General features: G+C 40.0%; 1 protein-coding gene across 4 annotated transcripts in view; it reads left to right on the forward strand.

Moving 5' to 3' along the window:
• The window catches only part of LOC117939339 (FERM and PDZ domain-containing protein 4-like), a 57819-nt gene that overhangs the window by 26124 nt on the left and 12957 nt on the right, over positions 1-18738 (forward strand). For 2 of the 4 annotated variants that reach the window (XM_034864572.1, XM_034864573.1), the window contains exons 2-7: positions 8724-8846; positions 14065-14216; positions 15185-15287; positions 16862-16907; positions 17794-17898; positions 18145-18252. In XM_034864572.1, coding sequence (XP_034720463.1) covers positions 8724-8846; positions 14065-14216; positions 15185-15287; positions 16862-16907; positions 17794-17898; positions 18145-18252 — 637 coding nt within the window. Of the gene's footprint in view, positions 1-6715; positions 7245-8723; positions 8847-14064; positions 14217-15184; positions 15288-16861; positions 16908-17793; positions 17899-18144; positions 18253-18738 lie in introns of those variants that run through there. The other 2 variants (XM_034864571.1, XM_034864574.1) reach the window with 2 other exon arrangements.

Consider the following 18738-nt stretch of genomic DNA (forward strand, 5'->3'; position numbering starts at 1 on the left):
GGGGAGCTGTCCGTGGTCCTGAAATGAAAGCTGAACAAAAGCCTCAATGTAGCAGCTCCCCCCCCTTCACCTATTTGTATGTCCTTTGTCAGAGAAAAGCTTTTACATAAGCTTTTAATTGATTCCATCATCACCCGCCGTTGGCATGTTTCCACATCAGCCGGTGTTTGTAAGGAGTGGAGTTTCATCTCTAGGGGATATAAAGATCCAAATCCCACCAATCAGCTCAAGTACAGTTCAGTCTTTCTTATGATCTCAGAGGATCGTTAATTTGTAGGGGAAAGACTTCTCAGTGCATAGTGCAGCACAGATCATCATGACAAATTCAACATTCACCCGCAATCATAAAATAGTAGAATATCGGTGACTCACTGCCTCTGCAGTTAGGGCTGGTAGACTATGGATTCTGCAACCTGGGGGCCGATGGGGAGATACAAATGAAGGCATATGGTCAAGTGTTGTGGCCTAAACCAGATGTGAGAGGAAAGGGTTAAAACGAATAACATGGTTTGATCAAATTTTCTATTGAAATCAGCTGAGAACATCAGCTATTCTTTCATTTCAGATTACTGATGCTGAGTGTGTATACTAGATTGTTTCCATGCCTCTGAATCACTGCAGATTTTTTTCAACAATTCAAATGGTGAAAAAATAACCGACCCATCAGAGCTTAAAAGGATTAAGAATGGAGACATTAACTTCCTGTGGCAGAGCCTGACAATACATTTATGAAGAATAGTGGCAGAAAAACTTTACAACTTCAGGAATTAGGCGTGCTAGAGGCTTAAGTGACATTTCTATGTACCGAATAGGCGTGCTAGAAGCTTAAGTGACACTTCTATGTACCAAGCTGATTACTCCCCTGGCATTTTGTTAGGGTAAGGGTTACAGTTGCATTTATTTCAAATAAGAGTTAAAGGTAGAGGTATAAAAAGCTCTCTAATTAAACAACCTTGCCAATTGACACTTAGCTGATCGACAGTTAACCAGTGACAAAAGGGACAATAACTTAATTGGACGTTTAGTTCAAATAGTTCAATTAAAATATGTATTTGTGCCATTGACTCATAACTGCCTCTTTTGTGGAGTAATTTTTACTCTTACAGAAAAGGTCAAGTAAAAGTGATTGGTGCAGTCAAGATAAGACACTTTGGTAGCTTCTTCCATTTTGGACAATGGCTGAAACTAACAATTATTTTCATTGTCAATCAGTCTGTCGACTATTTTCTTGATTATTCAATTAGTTGTTTGGTCTATAAAATGGCATGTCACTGTTTTCCAAAGCCCAAGATGACGTCCTCAAATGTCTTGTTTAATTCACAACTCAAAGACGTTCAGTTTACTGTCGTAAAGGAGTGAAACAATGGAACATATTCACAGTTTTTTCATAAAAATAACTCAAACCGATTAATCGATTATCAAAATAGTTGTGAATGTTAATGTAAATGTAATAGTTGACAACTAATCGATTCGTTTTTGCAGCTCTATGTTGGATTTTTGGACAACTCGCTGTTTCCACAAAGGTCTGCAGCCTTGTCAAGATGGCTTGCTGTTGGTCAATGGTGCAAAATTGAAATTACTGGATTTTGCCTTAAATAAACAAAAAATCCCTTCTCACAAACAGAACTCAGCTAAAACGAGCACATAGTCAGACTGAAGTGAAGGAAAATGGGAGTTCAATCTGATTATCAGGCTTGCGATCAGGAGCTTGAATGCTTTAGCTTTCGTAACGATGGCTCCTGTCCAAAGTCTTGATGGCCCAGTGCTACTCAAGGAAATCTGAATGTAGTCTGTAAATGGTAAATGGGAGAGCTTTTCAGTTTCACAATGGATGTATCCATTATACCTTTCAGTTTGTCAGTGAAGGAGATTGATTTTGATAATATTTGTTTTCCAAAGTGCTCACCGAACCCTCTGCTGCCAATTAACAACTTTGTGAAAGTCTTGTTTTTTCCGCTTTGTTTTTTTTTATTGCATAATGCTTGTTTAGCAAACATCTGCACTTTGTAAGAGGTTCAGAGAGCATGCAGAATTTAGCTTAATGTTTAAGTGGTTGCATAAAGTGCAAGTGTGTGTGCATGTTTTTTTTGTGCATGCCTATGTGTGTCTATGTGAAATGGAGAGAGCCTGTTGTTTTCAGATAGTAAAGCTATAAAATAAGAGCACTCACAGGGCAACTCTTTTAACAACATGCACCAATGTTTCATTTATGAACGGCACAGCGTCATGGGAGAAAGACTGAGTAAGAGAGAAAAAGACAACAAATGGAATGGGAGCAAGACTGGGCCAGAAGAAGGTCAGGCGATGGCTGGAGTTGTCTTGCCAGGAGCTATGAGTGTGTTAAGTTGGAACTATTAATGAGCATAATGAGGAAGACTAAGAGGGGAGAGGCTCCATTAGCAAGCAAATTAGGACATTATTAGTGACAAAGTAATGCCAATAGACAATCCCACTGACAACAGCACAAATCTAGTTAATTTAGCTTCAGATGTAACTGTGATATACTGCAGGTCTGCAACTGATGATTAGTTGTGAATCTTGTTTAATTAATTAATCGTTTATGCTTGTCAGAAAATAGTAAAATGTGTTCTTTATGATGTCTCAAAGCCCAGTCTTTGAGTTGCTTCTGTTGTGCGACCCAGACTCCGAAACCCAAAGATATTGCCATGTGACAAAGAAAAGAAGCAAATCCTCACATTTGAGAAGCTGGAAGCAACCAATTGGAAAACAACATTAAATGTGGCACAATACACACGCCAACTTTTCAAGCACCCATACAGTATGGGTGCCATGTGAGTTGTTGATGTGTCTCTGCTTGTAGATTTTCTTCACCTATTAACATTGTAATGCTATGATTCACCAAATATTAATCACACAACACCAATGGACGTTGCCTGTTTGACACAGATTGGAGCTGACATTTTTGTTATTGCACAGTTTAACACGCAATTAACTTCTGGGGTTTAAGTCACGACACCATGCACATCATGAGTTTGGTTTGTGCTATCTTTAAACCACAACCAGATAAAAACACCCTGTATTCATTTTTACTCCTTTTTTCTTCTTTTCTTTTTGGGCCTCAAAACCAAAACCAGTGTTATAAATTGATCTTCCTGCTATGTTTAAAGATGATACAGTCTTTAAATATGCACAGAGTTACTTTAGGCTAATTGGGAAGTTTTATAGAAAGTTTTTCTGAGACTTGTGTGTTCAGTAGTGTGAAATCACAGCAAAGTGAAAGTTGTCTCTGTGCATCTCATGTCAAGTCCCTCGACCTAAAATACAATTTTACAATACAATTTTTTTAAAGCACTTTGTAAACCATTATATCAGTGTATAAATGAGAGACTGGGAATGCACAAACACTTGCTAAATAAAGGAAGAAAAGAGGGGACTCAAACTCTAAGGTACATTTAGAATGTAGACATCACTGTTCATTCCACCACTATGTGTCTGAGAGGGGTCTCAACTCCACCAGCATGGAGGTCACTCAGCAGCTGAGCTTTTAAAAAGACGGGGGGACGTTCTATCTTATATTACCCTGGTTGTTCTGTAGAGTGTAAAGTGGTGAGAATTGGCAGTGGGGGAGGCGGGTTTTACGCTACTGGCTTTAGTGAGCATTGTCATAATGTAGGCTAAAGCATCTTTGGAGAGCTCTTTGCTTTTTGTGCAAAGTCAGTCAGTCTTGAGGGTTTTTAACAAGACCTTATGAGTGGGGGGGGGGGGGGGGGGGGGGGGGGGGGGAGTCTATTCAAAAAAGAAAGGCCAAGCTAAATTATTTTCACTCCCAGCAGTAATGAGCCGTCGGGCCATTGGCCTGAAAAGTCCTTTAAATGGCCCATAACCTGAGCCTGGATCTTTAAAATGTCTTGATTACAAGTCAAGCTCTGAATTGAAAATGTTTTTTGTTAACAAAGACTCAGATTCTCTCATCTCCCGACTTTGGTTTAAAGAGACAGTCAGACAGAGGCTGACTATCGTAGCGTTCTGTGGCAGAGTAGGGTCCAAACTAGCAATAAGTCAGGTCAAACACAAAAGTACTAATTTACTTATTTAATATTTTGCGTTTAACGTTTCCTAACATTACATAGCATGAACCACCATGAGCTTCTGTATACCAGAACGAGGAGGGCTCTAGCTGGGAGCCACCTGAGTAACAGTGTGTTAGGTTGTTCATGGATTTTATTTGTTAGATCATGACACAACCACACGTGTTCTCGCCACAATTGCTTGGCCTTGCTTTAAGGCATGGCCCAGATCAACATCCACGAATCTCCATTTAAAATCAAAACAACATTGCAATAAACCCAAGTGGATCACTTAGGTTAGAGTGTCTTTGGTAACAGGTAGCAAATTTGGCTAGGATTGCTGAAACAATGTGGAATCACAATTCACAGTTTCTAACCCGCTGCTTAAACTCCTCCTAAACGGACCAAAGTTGCAACAACAACCTGTAGCATCTGTTGCTGCACATTACAGTAACCAGACAAGAACTCAGGAGCATGGATTGATTTGGGACCACAAGACTACAGTTATCCTTGGACATGAAGAGCTATTTTTAATCTCTATGAATCCACAACAATGCTATTTACTGATGAAATGTAATGAATGTCAGGGAAAAGGGGATTTTGATGTACTCTGATGGATTATTACATATCTTGCTAATGTGTATGTGGTAGTATAGCTATTGCCTTAGCTGAACCCTGTGATGGATTTGCTCACTGGACAGCAGCAATCTGAATCAGAGCTCCAGTATAGGAGGAATGAAACCGTTGTTGAGATGCACCCAGAGCTCCGTGTTTGGAGCTGTTTTCTTGCTGACTGGAGCATGTGGTGGCTGTGCAGGGGGGGGGCTGAACCAGCTGGCTCCACTGCTTTTTGTGATAGGAAGGTCTGACATATGATGCAGCAAAAAACAACCTGACTAACTCAAGTAAACACCATCCTTGCTACTAAAGAAGGACGTGCATTTGCATATTGGGGTGGAAAGTTGCAATGATGATCCACTGACTGCTCTCACACAGTGGCTGGTGAGGTTAGGCCTGTCAACACATTATACAATAGTTATCCTTACGGCTTTGAACAATCCTAATACACAGAGAGGGATCAATATCTGTAATGGCAGTCCATGAGGGACCAGCCATGACAAATCAATTAGGCAGCGGGGGGTTTTACGGCTAAAACACACATCAGGATTCTAATTTTGTCAAAACTATTGAACTAAAACAAAATATACTGCTCCATGGATTACTTACAAACAGAGACACTACTGGCACAGGCAGTCTCTCTATAAACTAGCCTGTCAAAATATATCCAGTGATCAATTAAAACTAGAATCTATGAAATCTATAAATTACAGACCGCAGTTTTAATTGCTTCTGTTTTCAACTGAGTCTTTGATATGTAAAGTCCATAGGTGTCCCCCCGATGCTGCCATAATGTCTCGCGTAATACTATATTTTTAAAAAAAAGTATTCAAAAATGAGCAATTTTCCTTAAATTGTGCCGCACCTTTTCAGTGAAAAATGGTTCTTGTCAGGATATTGTTGTCAAGGAAAGAGAATTGATTTTATTTGTTTTATGAAGTTTAGCTTTTGAGCAGTAGCGTGGATGACAGGGAGAAATTGAGCCCTAGAGATAAAGAGAGGGATGCTAATTGATCAGTTGGGAAGAAAAAGGTACTTTTTAGAGTCAATACAGTGGCCTTTTCCGCAAAGGCAACCCTAACAACAACACCCTGCCGCTTCTTTTGAAGGCGAATATTTGGATTTGTGGTGTGTTGACAGGAAACGCATCAAATAGGGGCAGAACAGGGGAAAGGCCTAATGTTAAGACAGCGAGTTTGTGCTACATCAGTTGGACAAAAAACTCTGCTGCATAGTTTATCGAGGGGACAACTTTCATGATGTGAATACCAGTTTCTAGTGACAGTATTTTGCGTTGTGAACTGTTGATGTTTGTACGTTCCTGTACAGAGAGACTTTAACCTTGTGAACTTTTAGAAAAGAAAATATTGAGGGAGAAAAAGAATGAGAAGTCAGGAAGACGCCCAGCTAAAAGATAGAGAATGTGGTTTTCAATGCTACTTGTAGGATTACCTTTCCTTTGAGAGTGCACACCAAAATCCCAACTTTCTGCTTTCAGCAAGTGAGGCAGGTGATGCAGATAGTGAGCAGGTTTGAGGCAAAGGACCTTGACAATGTCGAAAATGTCCATCCCATATGCCTTATTTCATTTACAAGTGGGCCCTAAAGTGTATTTTCCGCCACTAGGAGTGGAAATACCACACAAATATTAACTGGCAGAACAATTTGCCCTTTTCTGTCTCAATCTGACTTAAAAAACACTTGTTTCTCACAGGGGGAAGACCAAAAGTGAAGAGTAAAATATTAATGCCGTCAAGGTGAACTTTAAGAACCAGTTTCCTCTTAACGCTTCCTCCTGTGTGTCTCCAGATGGAGTGATGTTTCCATACACGTTGTTGCTCTCCGAAAAGCCTCTTACTCCACACACATACACACACACACACACACACACACACACACACACACACACACACACACACACACACTCCCATTTTATCTCTCTCTCTCTCTTATCCACACAAATACTCATACTCTCTCTCACACACACACATACAGCTGGATTTGTTTTCTCTGTGATGAGAAGGATTATGGGATAAAGGAGGCGAGGCCACAGCAGTTTAGTTCAGTTTGGACCAAAAACGCTCTCAATAGCAGCAGCAGCAGCAGCAGCAGCACAATGACGAACACAGATAAATGTCTGGCTACACACTGGAGATCTGCACAGCCGTTACCGCCACAACCTCTGTACATTTTGAGCACAAGAGCCTCTGATTGTGTTTCTGAAGTGGCAGTGGATCTGCTTTTCTTTCAGATGACTGAAATGGCAACAGAATCGAGATGAGTTGAACTCAAAAGCCCCATAGGGTTGAAGTGGATCTATTGCTTTTTTTTGCAGTTGGTTTTAATGGAAGAAAGGAAGACATGTGTATTTCTTGAGACAACTGATCTATCATTCAGTAAGCTTTTTTTCTTCTACATGACAACTGATCAGCAGGATGACTGAAAGGGTCGCATAGTGTTTAACACTTTTCATCTTAGCCCAGTTTTCTTTTTCAAACACTGCAAGCTGTGACATGACTGACTGATGTATTCAACCCCTCAACAGCACAATATGGGAATTGATCAACAGGAGTCTTACGGTGATGACGTCCTTGTCTAGTACGCCTTTTCTTCTATTTTAAGAATTTTGTATTGACTTCAGAGCATGTGACTGATCAATTTGGGGCCGTTGCTTTTAAGGGGATATATCCCAGGGCTGAAACTGTGACGTGTGAGTTCTCTCTGCCATAAAGCACACAGTGGAGAATATGCTGCGTGACAGAATATCGGCCTTAATCTTGGCACTGAAATGCCATCAATCTATTCATTGTTACTGTAGCTATGCATCAGCTTGATATCATGATATGAGGTCAGGACAATAAACTTGTCCTCAAGGTTTATGGTTGTGTGAGAGGAAGTGTTCCCCAAAATAAATCAAATATGGGTGTGAAGTGCATACTGTAGATGCTTGAATTCAGTGGCATTTCTCCTGCTTGAAGATCTGTTATTGATTTATTGCTTCATTGTGATTGTTTCTGTGGAGAGTTTTACAATCTGTTCATGATTAGTCACTATAGCATGTGAGGCTTAACTCAGTGACTCAAGAGGGTGGTCTGTTGAACTCTCATTACACCACCACATTGGGCTCTCTTTACCCCATTGGAGCTCCCTCTGTCTCTTCACATTCTCCTGAAACCCTTAGTGACAGTATTTGCATAATCTGTGTTAACCAAATCATCTGTCACATCAGCGCAAGGGTTTACTTTTGCAGAGCAAGTACATCAGTGCATGCGTGTCCATGCAGCCATTGATCGCCTATCTACGGCCTTTATTTGACTGCGGTCGATTGCACCAAACAGTGCTATCTTGAACTGCAAGCCAATCATGGAGACACAAGAGGTCACACTAATTGGGCGGAGAGGGATCTAACCAGAGCTGTATGGCCATTTCCATTATCCATTCACCTCTTGATTCTTCTCTTAAATGATTCAATGCTTAAAATAACTACATGCATGTGCTGTGTTGTTTATGTATGAGGTCTGTTCTCTGTGGATCATCTCCCGGCATGAAAGCCTTCTAATCAATCTAAAGATTGCAGCTATTTAAAGTCAAAACGGGAAGTTTTGTTTAAATATTGTTAAATGTTCATTTTTACTAGAAGTGACTTGTGTGCAGGTGGAGTAAGGTACTTTTGTGTGTTCTCAAAAGTTACCGTCTTACCAGGTTCACTCTGCCATGATTCAAGATACTAGTCCTTGTGTGTCTATATATTTCCCAAAACAAAACAAAAACACTAATTAGGAAGCGGTTTACTTCTCAGAAAGTGTATTGAAGGTTGAAACTGAGACAGAATTCCTTACTTTATTTATCTACCACATAACACTGACAAAAACATGCTACATGATGCAAGGGTGGTGATGGCGCAGTGGACATGACATATCCCTTGGGTGTGAGAGACCCAGGTTCAATTCCCACTGTTATACATCAACCAATGTGTCCTTGAGCAAAAAACTCAACCCTTAGCTCCAGATGTGTGGGCTTTCAGATTTATATGTACATGTATCAAATTTAAGTTGATTTTTGTTCTTTTTGTTTCAGCCATAAGAACAAAATGTCAGGCTGGCCGCCCCCTGGCCCGGGCTCCTGGGGTGGACTGCAGGGGCCTCCATACAGTTGGGACAGCATGACCAACACCAGGGAGGGACGGGACTTCCTCACCAAGTATGTCCAGTAAGATCACAAACACCAGCATGCATGGATGATAGATAATTACTACTATAGAGATGCATGTGGTTGCATTATGAAGTTCCATTGCAGAAGGAGTAGTGGTGCAGGTTTCAAAAGTTGTTTCAGCTGACTAACGTTGCATTGTTTTGGGTTTTTCCTTCAACCTGCCAATTCCCAAAATGAATTCTCTAGTTTAATTACGAACATACTTTAATGAGCCAGTGTTATGGGTGTTGTTTCACTTGCCCTTTCCTTCCTACAAGCACAAAAAGTAGCTGTTGTTCAGGTCATTTGGTATTCCATGTGTGCTTTCAGTGTCAATTGTCTGACTAATTTGTTTTGCGGGGAGAAACTTTCAGCCAAATCCTCAAGTTGGACCGGCACTGACGGCTTGACATACAGGACATTCTGCCCAATGAATCCAGAATACATGTAAACACTGTGGAGCAGGCTCTGTGTTAGGCAGACGTGTCTGATTTTGACAAGCTGCGAGCCAATTAACTTGCATCAACATGATGTTTTTGATCCACAAATCGCTTTATGCAGTGGAAAAAATATACTGTCAATTAATTGACTGTGTATGCCAATGGTTTCCTTCTCCACTTCCACTCTTCAGTTTACCACCAGTTACCTTTCCTCCTCTTCTACTTTTCCACTCTCTTTGCCACTTGACATCATGTTTTCTTTCTTCTCCATTTTGTCTTGCACTTCTACTTCTTGCTAAGACATATCCTTCTTTATGTCTCCTCTCTTTATTTATTTTCTATCTCTTCTCTTTACCTCTACATGGCCTTCTCCTATGTTTACCTTTTTGTCTTTGACCTTTCCTTTACCTCTGTCCTCTTCGCTTTGACATCTTGGCATCAATTCCCTTACCTTGGTCTCTTGGCTTTCCCAACGCTGGCTTTGGTGGACAAATGCAATATTGATAAAGTAAAACATTCAACGCTGGGCGCACACTATGATTATTTTCCTACCCTCTTAAGATACTGCATGTCCTCCAATTCTTTCTCTTTGCATTCTGTTATTTGCATCTTATTTCCTCTCCTCCTTTCATCCTGTTCATTTGTTTCATCCCTCAACTTTTCTGCCCCTTTTCTCCTCTTTTTGCCACTCCCCATTAAATTATCACCCTTATCATCCTCATGATGGGGGAGTCAAATATGAGAGGGGAGACAGCTCTGGTTATGTGGCTTTGTTCCCAGAGAAAAGCTGTTGGCTTTAGAAGAGGTGACGCAGATTAAGTATCACAATTGGATTTCTGTGAGACAGAGAAAGAATGAGAAAAGAGAGTGAGGGTGAGGAAAGGCAGTAGTTGATTTAAATATATTGGACAGATAATTCCCCTAACCTTACCTAACATTGCCCAGCAGGTTTTTATGGTTCTTCAATCAAGTGTCAGTGTATTTATTTCTTGCACAGGCAGTATATACAATTTTAAGGGTTTGCAGTAGATTTAATTGGGTAAATGATTTCACATTGTGTGTGTGGAATAATTATATTCCTGCCTTTGTGGATACTCACAAACATAGATAGTTGCAAGCTTGCCTGAGGGTATGCTTTATAAACCTTGCCAACTGCTCTGGTGGAGTATTCCCCGCTCACACCCAACACAGGTACATTTTCATCTGTGTTACATTGCCTCAGATGGATGTACAGGTGGGTGGCATGAACAAAATGATGTAACATAAATTACAATGTTGATATACAGTGTTAAGATATTGTACATTTAAAGAATTTCCACTGAGAAACTGTGAATAGATGAAATACCAGGAAGGAGTCTCTTTTTTACTTTACATTTTATTCATTTAGCAGGTGCTTTTAGCCAAGTGACTTTTAAATAAGTGCATTCATCCTCCTTAGGAACACAGTACTACACTGAGTAGATATCATCTTAATAAATAAGTATGAGCTTGTTTAGGATGCACTGAGTGCTTAGGATGATGTTTATTTAGGGCTGGGTACCGAGTTCGATGCTTTTTATGCACTGACCAAACTGCCTCCTTTGTATCGAGTGTTGAAAAATGCCTCGTCATTCAATACCACATTTCAATGCCCAAGTAAATCTCGGAGTAAATAAAATAAATACAAATAAAGCTTGTGATTGGCTGTCTAACTTTACACCTTGTAGAAGCATGCAGGGAAAACTCTACATTAAGTACAGAGAGAGGCTCATAGTAGGAGTTGAAAAATAAACACAAATGTTTTTTGCGGTGATGTTGTAATTTATTATTGTCAAAATGGATTTTTACGAAATTGTAATTGAAAAAATCCTAATTCATGAACCGGTATTGGAGTCACGGTCGTGGTGTCGAGCAACGATACTTAGCTCTGCGCACACTTTGAAAAGGTGGCTCCTTAGTGAAGAATGGGCAAATTCCAGTTGTTTTCACAGCAGGGCCCACCACTGCATTCCTTCCCTTGAAGGACCACAAGTTGTTCTTTTCTTGACATCCGCTCGGAGACATACTGTACACCTGACAGCGGTGCATACTTCTGCCTAAGTGTCGAAATAGGGGAAGGACTAGTTCAATAGGCCAACCTGAACAAGTAAAATACCGGAGAAATCCAAGTCACATTAATGTAAAAAATCCTGCAAATCCAACATTGTCCTGAGCCAGTTATTGTCATAAATTTGTAAGAGAAAGAAAGTCAGTTTGTCAATAGAAATAAAATACAAAAACCTGGCCAAATTAGTTTAGTCTCACCGTACATGTATCTCAATATCAAACCAGCCCTTCTCATATGCCCAGTGAAAGTATGTGGTGCCAGGTGGCTAAGACCAGGTTAGCTAGGTCTGTTGAGCTTGTTATGTAACTGTGACATGCTACTATTTGACCTGGACTGTATTTTGACTCATGGTGGTCCAGTAAAGTCATGAACTGAACTGAACTGAAACTGACATTGATAGTGATGTTGATATTGATAAAAGGTATTCTTAGTATAAATCAGCAACGTTGAATTTATGGGAATGTTCCGGTGTCACCTGAAATTCCACCAGATTTCCTTCATTTTTTTATGTCCGTTACTCTTGTGTTGGAGTTCTAAACTACTGTTGATTTATGAGGTCGATGGCGGACTGCTTCACAGATCTCTGAAGACAGCTAGCCAGACTATCAATCCAATCTGAGTTTTCTGTTGCACAACGAAAACCTTTGAACACTTCTTAAAAATATTTTAATAGGCAGCGTTGCTGCGTCCAGCACTTAGCGCCGCCCAACACGATTGTGATTGTGATTGGTTTCAAAGAGATGCCAGAGCATGTTCTTCTCCCATCCTGGAATGTTATGTGGATGGGACAGACCTTCCTCCGCAGCGCTGTGGAGATAGGTGCGACAATGTTATTCCCAACTTTTTCTAACTGATTATTATTCCACTAATATTTGTCAGTACCTGGCTCCTAAAATATAGCGCATGGCTGTGCATGCTTTTCCCATTCTTCCATGACTAGCAGCAACACCAGGAATTGGCCTTTTGTCTTTATCTTTTCGCTGACCCCCCTGACATCTTAGCTCTGCCCTCCCGTGGGATTAAACTCCACTGACCCTGACAGGGAAGATGAGCCCACATTACAGACTGGAACATGCTTCATTACTGACAGATTTGGTTTGAGAGTTCTGCGCCGTATGTACAATGCAGATCAATGTGATAATGAGAGACAGAATGAGAAAGCACCGAAGTGAAAGCAGGTGACAGAGATCAGAACTGATCCAGATTGGTGATAAAGTCCCTTTCCGGGCCCGGTTGTTCTGAAAATGCTTTATCAACAGGGCAGATTTAAGCAACGCTGCATATCCATGTATAAATAAAATATTTTGAGAGAGAATGTAATTGCAAACAATTAAAACACGTGACAAATGGGATGTGAAGGTTAGGATGGATGACATGCGCTCTGCTGTATGGACACTGGAGGCAGACAAAAGATGGAATGGATCTTGGCTGGGTAACAATGGACACCATGTACTGGAACTTAAAGTGCAGCGTGGAAGCAATGGCTGCCAAGGGAGCTTTTTAAACTGTGAAAGAGGGAGGGAGGTAGAAATGGATGGAGAGAGAGAGAATGAGTGAACACCGCTGAAAGCATATATAATGTCTTAATTAACAGGCAACCTGCATTCTCAGTGTCCTATTCGAGACAGGCGTCTGAGTTTCACCAACCAGGGATGTTTAATTTAATAAGGAACATTTACATTTGAGTGGTGCTCTCATGACCGACTTACAGTGAGTCACAGAAAAGGACTATGGGATAGTTCACCTATGTTAACCCACAATAAAGTTACAGTAACAGTGGATTTAGTCTCTCCGAAAGTTCAAAGACTTTTCTCTAGACTCACTATTTCGCATCATTTAACATACATACGGGTGAAATCAACGTGAAAAGCTGCAGGGAAAAATAATTGAATAGTCATTTCTAAAGAGCAAAATGCAACACAGTCATTTTTGCTTAGCTGGAACCATTCCTGATCTGGCCATGCATCATTATTAACATCACTTTGTCCACCTGAAAAACCAAGAGCCTTGTGAATCATAACCACATAGACGTGTATATGACTGTTGAAAAAGTAATAATCATGCTATGTATGGCTATTTACATGACATTGTGTAGACATTTCGGACCTTTACACAGTAATATTGAATACTTGTAACTTTGTTAAATGACCAGTACCCTTTTATTTGGACTAGTCTGCTGACTTGTATGTGGATATAAAAGTAAATGGGTTCCAGATTACAGATCGGAGACATTTTATGAATGCAGGACCTGTGCTCTCTTTTTTAAGTGGCTCTTAAGCATAAAATGTTGTGCTAATGACCAAACCTGAGCCAAGGCTCTGACAGCTGGTCCAATGGCTCAAATCATTGATTCAAAGTTTAATGTTTTCTTGCAGAGCTAAATCTAATTTTGAGTGTAGGAATGAATCACAGTATTTGATTGAATTTTAATGTGCACCAAGAGACCCTCCTTTAACAAGCAGGACAGGTTTGATCCGGGTAACTGTTATTGCGTCCATTACTGGCCACACATCTTCTTGAAGAGAAATGCCGACTCATTTTACATCTCTCTGGATTAGTGGGTCAGCAAACTGGCCAATTGTTAGAGAATCAAAGTCAAAGTAACTTGTACAATGTCATGTTTCCTTTAATTGTTTTACCACATCAAGATTTTGGTTGAATGTTTCTCAGTCATCACATTCCTCCTCTTCTTTATTTCCAGCCAAGTGTCCCAGTGCAGCTCCCTGGAGGAGGTTCACCTGGATGGGGTCCCCCCCGCACCTCGCCTGGTAGAGATGAGACGGGACCCAGTCTTGGGCTTTGGTTTTGTGGCAGGCAGTGAGAAACCAGTGGTGGTCCGCTCTGTCACACCAGGTAGGCGTTATGCTCTGGTGGCTATTATATTATATCTGGGTCTTTTCTACCACAAGGAGTCGCCCAAGTCAAAAATGGTTAAATACAACACATTGTGTCTTCTAAATGATAGATTTAACAGAATGAACCGGCAATACTAAAACATTAAACTAAAAGACTGTAACAAAACAAAGTGGGAAAACAAGCCCTGATACAGCCAGGTATGCATGTTCAAATATTGCACTGAGCTACTTTATTAGTTCCTCCTTACTGTTTGCAGAATCTGTGTAAACAGTTGCTGTAATGGTTGTTTAAGTCAAGTCAACTTTATGTCATTTCTGCAATATGTGCCAGACATACAGAGTAATTGAAAATGTGTTTCTCTCCAACCCACGGTTTAAAAGTAAACCATGCAGACTGTTGACTTCTCCGGAATAGGATTGCACAAGAAAGTGCTATTGACCCCACAAATCAAAGAAAATAAACAGAATAATAATAATTTTTACTGGAAGTATTGTTTATTTTGGTTGATTGTCTTCAAACTAGTGCTTACAGTCTTCTATCAGCTGTCAGCTCCAGTGGCTGCACAGACAAACACAGTGATTAGGCAACTCAATAATCAATCGGTGCTGAATTCCAAGCAGACAATTAAACTAATGCATATTCTATTTAGAGTTGTTTGCCAAAGAAAGGAATATGTGAGCTTGAGGACACAGCAGTTTATCAAACACCTATTGCATGTGTCGGGAGACGGACACACCCAAATCCCTTAAGCTGACACATTTATATGCACAATATCACACACGTTTGCACCATCCATTCAGCTGTTCTCCTACTGATTCATTCCTGAATGATGTGTGTGTGTGTGTGTGTGTGTGTGCGTGTGTGCGTGTGTGCGTGTGTGTGTGTGTGTGTGTGTGTGTGTGTGTGTGTGTGTGTGTGTGTGTGTGTCAACTACGGCTTGTTTGCATGTATTTGTGTGCGTGTAGGTGGTCCATCAGAGGGTAGGCTGTTGCCAGGTGATGAGATCATCATGATCAACGATGAACCCGTCAGCTCAGCTCCTAGAGAGCGAGTCATCGACCTCGTCAGGTGAACACAAAAAACACGGGGACGCTGTGGGCTGTGTCTGTGTTCAGTTCAGGTTAATCAAGTGGTAGATTTTGTATACCCAAACCCTGTACTTAAAGTTAATGATAACCTAAATTTAAACAGCCAGTTCACTCAGATTACGAATAATACATTGTTCTGCTTAGCTCTAGTGGTGTCCAGCCATGCACATAGTTTTATCTATCCAAATTTTGAGATATCCTTTCTCTGGTGCGTGGAATTTATTTGTGGTCTTCAAAGCAATACACACTGCTTTATCTGCAGTGAGAATAAGTTGAAAAAGCCATAGAATCCAATGCTTGATAATAATAATAATAATAATAATAATAATAATACATTTTATTTAAAGTCGCCTTTCTCGACACTCAAGGACGCCGCACAGGGAATTCATATATTAAAAACAGCAAAACAAATACTATACAGCAAAACAAATACTATACAACAGCAAAACTATTACTATACAGCACATACATGTACAATTTTTAAAACATAAATCGGCTTAATAGTCCAACCCTCATCCTGCAATTTTGAATTTTTTCATTATAAAAAATGTAAACCAGTTTGAAACATTTAAAGGTCCCACATGATACTCAATTTTAGGTTTATACTTGTATTTTGGGTTTCTATTGAAACATGTTTACCTTCTTTAATGTTCAAAAAACACATTAATTTGTTCTCCTACTGTCTGTCTGACCATACCTGTATTAATGCTCTGTCTAAAAAGCTCCATTTTAGCGCCTGCCTCTTTAAGTCCCCTTCCCGAAAAAAAACAGTCTGCTCTGATTCGTCAGCATTTCCGGGTCTTCACTGTCTGCACTGTTGCTGCAGCCAGGCAATGACTGTAACTGCACTGAAGCAGCACTTTCTACCTATATATAGTTTACTGTTGACATCACAACCTTACAGAAGTCCTGACAGCCCATTTAAAGGCGCCGGGTCTGAAAATGGGCTATGTGCATTTCTCTCTGGATTGAGCATTTTGATACTTTCAGAGAAGTTACGTAGCACCTCTATACGGCTTTACATACAAAAAAAGAAGAAAAAAAATACCTGGAAATTTCATATTTTACAATATTGGATCTTTAAAATGTCTGGTTTAATACTGATCATTGCACAAAAGCAGTCACAATGAAACAAAGTAATTATCAATCATTTGTTTTTAAAATGTCATCTTTAATCTCACAAAAAACTCCAAGGAATTGCTTGCCACGTATTAGTCATGCTCTACTCATTTGCTCATCACATAACTTTCAGACCAATAAATATTCAGAATTAATAAGAAAGCGAGTGCTTGTTGTTATTTCAATGCACTCAGTTTGGCGAGACCTTATTAACTCTTATTTTTTGATTCACCAGAAATACTGTTACATTTTTAAAATGGGAAAATAATGAGAGTATGTGTAGCTTTGTGTGAGTGGTGATTGCCACAGGCGTCTCATTCCATTTCAGCCAAGCTAATCAAGTTCCTTTTTGCTTATCTGCCATTGTTGTTCACTGTGATGTGTTGTTTTGTGATGATTTTGTTGATGCTGTGATTTGTGGTCTTCCTGCTTTAGGAGCTGCAAAGAATCCATCATGTTGACTGTTGTCCAACCGTTTCCCGTGAGTAGATCAGCTCTTGCAAAATGCACCACAGGGACTTTGCTGTATGTATCAGTTACGTTAATCAAAATGGGGCTTAAATGAAATCCAAAAAAAGGATTATTCTATATGTACGTGTGTTGTTGCACGGAATACAACGTTTTGTTTCAAGTTGCCACATTTGCTCTCTTTATCTAGTCTCAGAATCCCCTTTTCCTGAACACATTCATTCCCTAAACAGGTTGCTACAGGTTGCATTTTTAAAAATGTATACTTTTGCCACAACAATGACTCCTTTATACAATTATCAGAAACAATAGCATAATCGTGATGACTCTGGATTCTTCATTCAATGCTAGGGATGTTGCGGCATTTCTCTTAATTCTCATAATCATACTCAAAAAAAATAAGTTCAACTCCATGAATTTCACTGACCACATCATATTTTGGGAGGTATAGAGTTGTGGTTCGGACCTGCTACTTTTTCAAAGTGTAGGCAGGTCTTGACTCCCCACCAAGCCTGTTAAACTGTCCTGCATTTAACGGATAAGGCTGGTGATATTCAATACTTTTAGTATTGTCCCCAAATTCCATGAAAAAAGCATTTTGCTTTAAAGGGGATTAAATGATAATCTTGTATTCCTCCAACTAAATGCATTCATCCTCCTCTTAAGGTTGTGTGGTGTTGAACCAGGGTTGTGTTTCTGGTCAAATTGCATGTAGAAAATGTTTGCACTTTCTCAATTTCAAGAAATTAGTGGTTATTGTGTTGATGTTTGAAACCAGTTTTTTCCCCACTTCATTTGTGCTTGTGCTTATGCTTCTCTTTATCTCTCTCCCTCCATCTGTCTGTCTCTTTCTTCCTCTTTCCCTCCTCTCTCTCTCTCTTTGGACGGTTGCCTCTTAGTCCCCTAAATCAGCGTTCATCAGTGCAGCCAAAAAAGCCATGCTCAAGTCCAATCCGGTCAAAGTGCGCTTTGCAGAAGAGGTCATTGTAAACGGCCAGGTTCCAGTCAGTTCTAATACACACACACGCACACACACACACACACATTTATGTTTGACCTATATGAGCAATGCCAGATGGTTACTACATAAGACAGACAGTTGAGTGATGGCCAGTTGAGATAAGACAATCACAAAAATGTGTTATGACAAGACACTTCTATTAAATCTGTTTACATATTGAACCACACATCTTCAGTTAAAGAGACCTCAAATGCATTGGATGAAAAGTGATAACATTCCTTCTCTGCAGAACCCGGTGAAGGACAACTCTCTTCTGTTCATGCCAAATGTCCTGAAGGTCTATCTGGAGAACGGGCAGACAAAGTCTTTTCGCTTCGACAGCAGTACCTCTATCAAGGTGTGTGTGTGTGTATGTGTGTGTGTGTGTGTGTGTGTGGTCCAGCCCTTAAGGCACGCTCGGCAAAATTAGCAGTCTCTGCAGCATATATCATTTTAAAGGGAGAAATTCATTTAGAGTGCAAATTAGTGTGTCTTGGTGCACACACCGTTAAATTCAATCACTGTTTGGGTTCCATTTGTTTGAGCATCTCATTTATTTAGGCAAGGTGGCAAAGAGCATATTCAAATTTCTTGACTTGTAGATTCAGTTTTGATCCACTGTGGCTCCCAGCATGTAGATGAAGTAAAAGAGCTGAGTCACTTGTTTGCTCAGCTTCACTGCAACGACTTTAACTGTTATCTTAATTTTAGCTTAATATTGATTTACAAAATCTATTTAGGTCATTAGAACCTATACACTGACATACAATGACCTGTATTACAATGCAATGCTTATATGGAATATGTGCTACCATTTTCTTCATAATATTCATTTTAACACCAC

The sequence above is a fragment of the Etheostoma cragini genome, chromosome 24 (genome assembly GCF_013103735.1).
Source record: "Etheostoma cragini isolate CJK2018 chromosome 24, CSU_Ecrag_1.0, whole genome shotgun sequence".
In the NCBI taxonomy this organism is placed as follows: Eukaryota; Metazoa; Chordata; class Actinopteri; order Perciformes; family Percidae; genus Etheostoma; species Etheostoma cragini.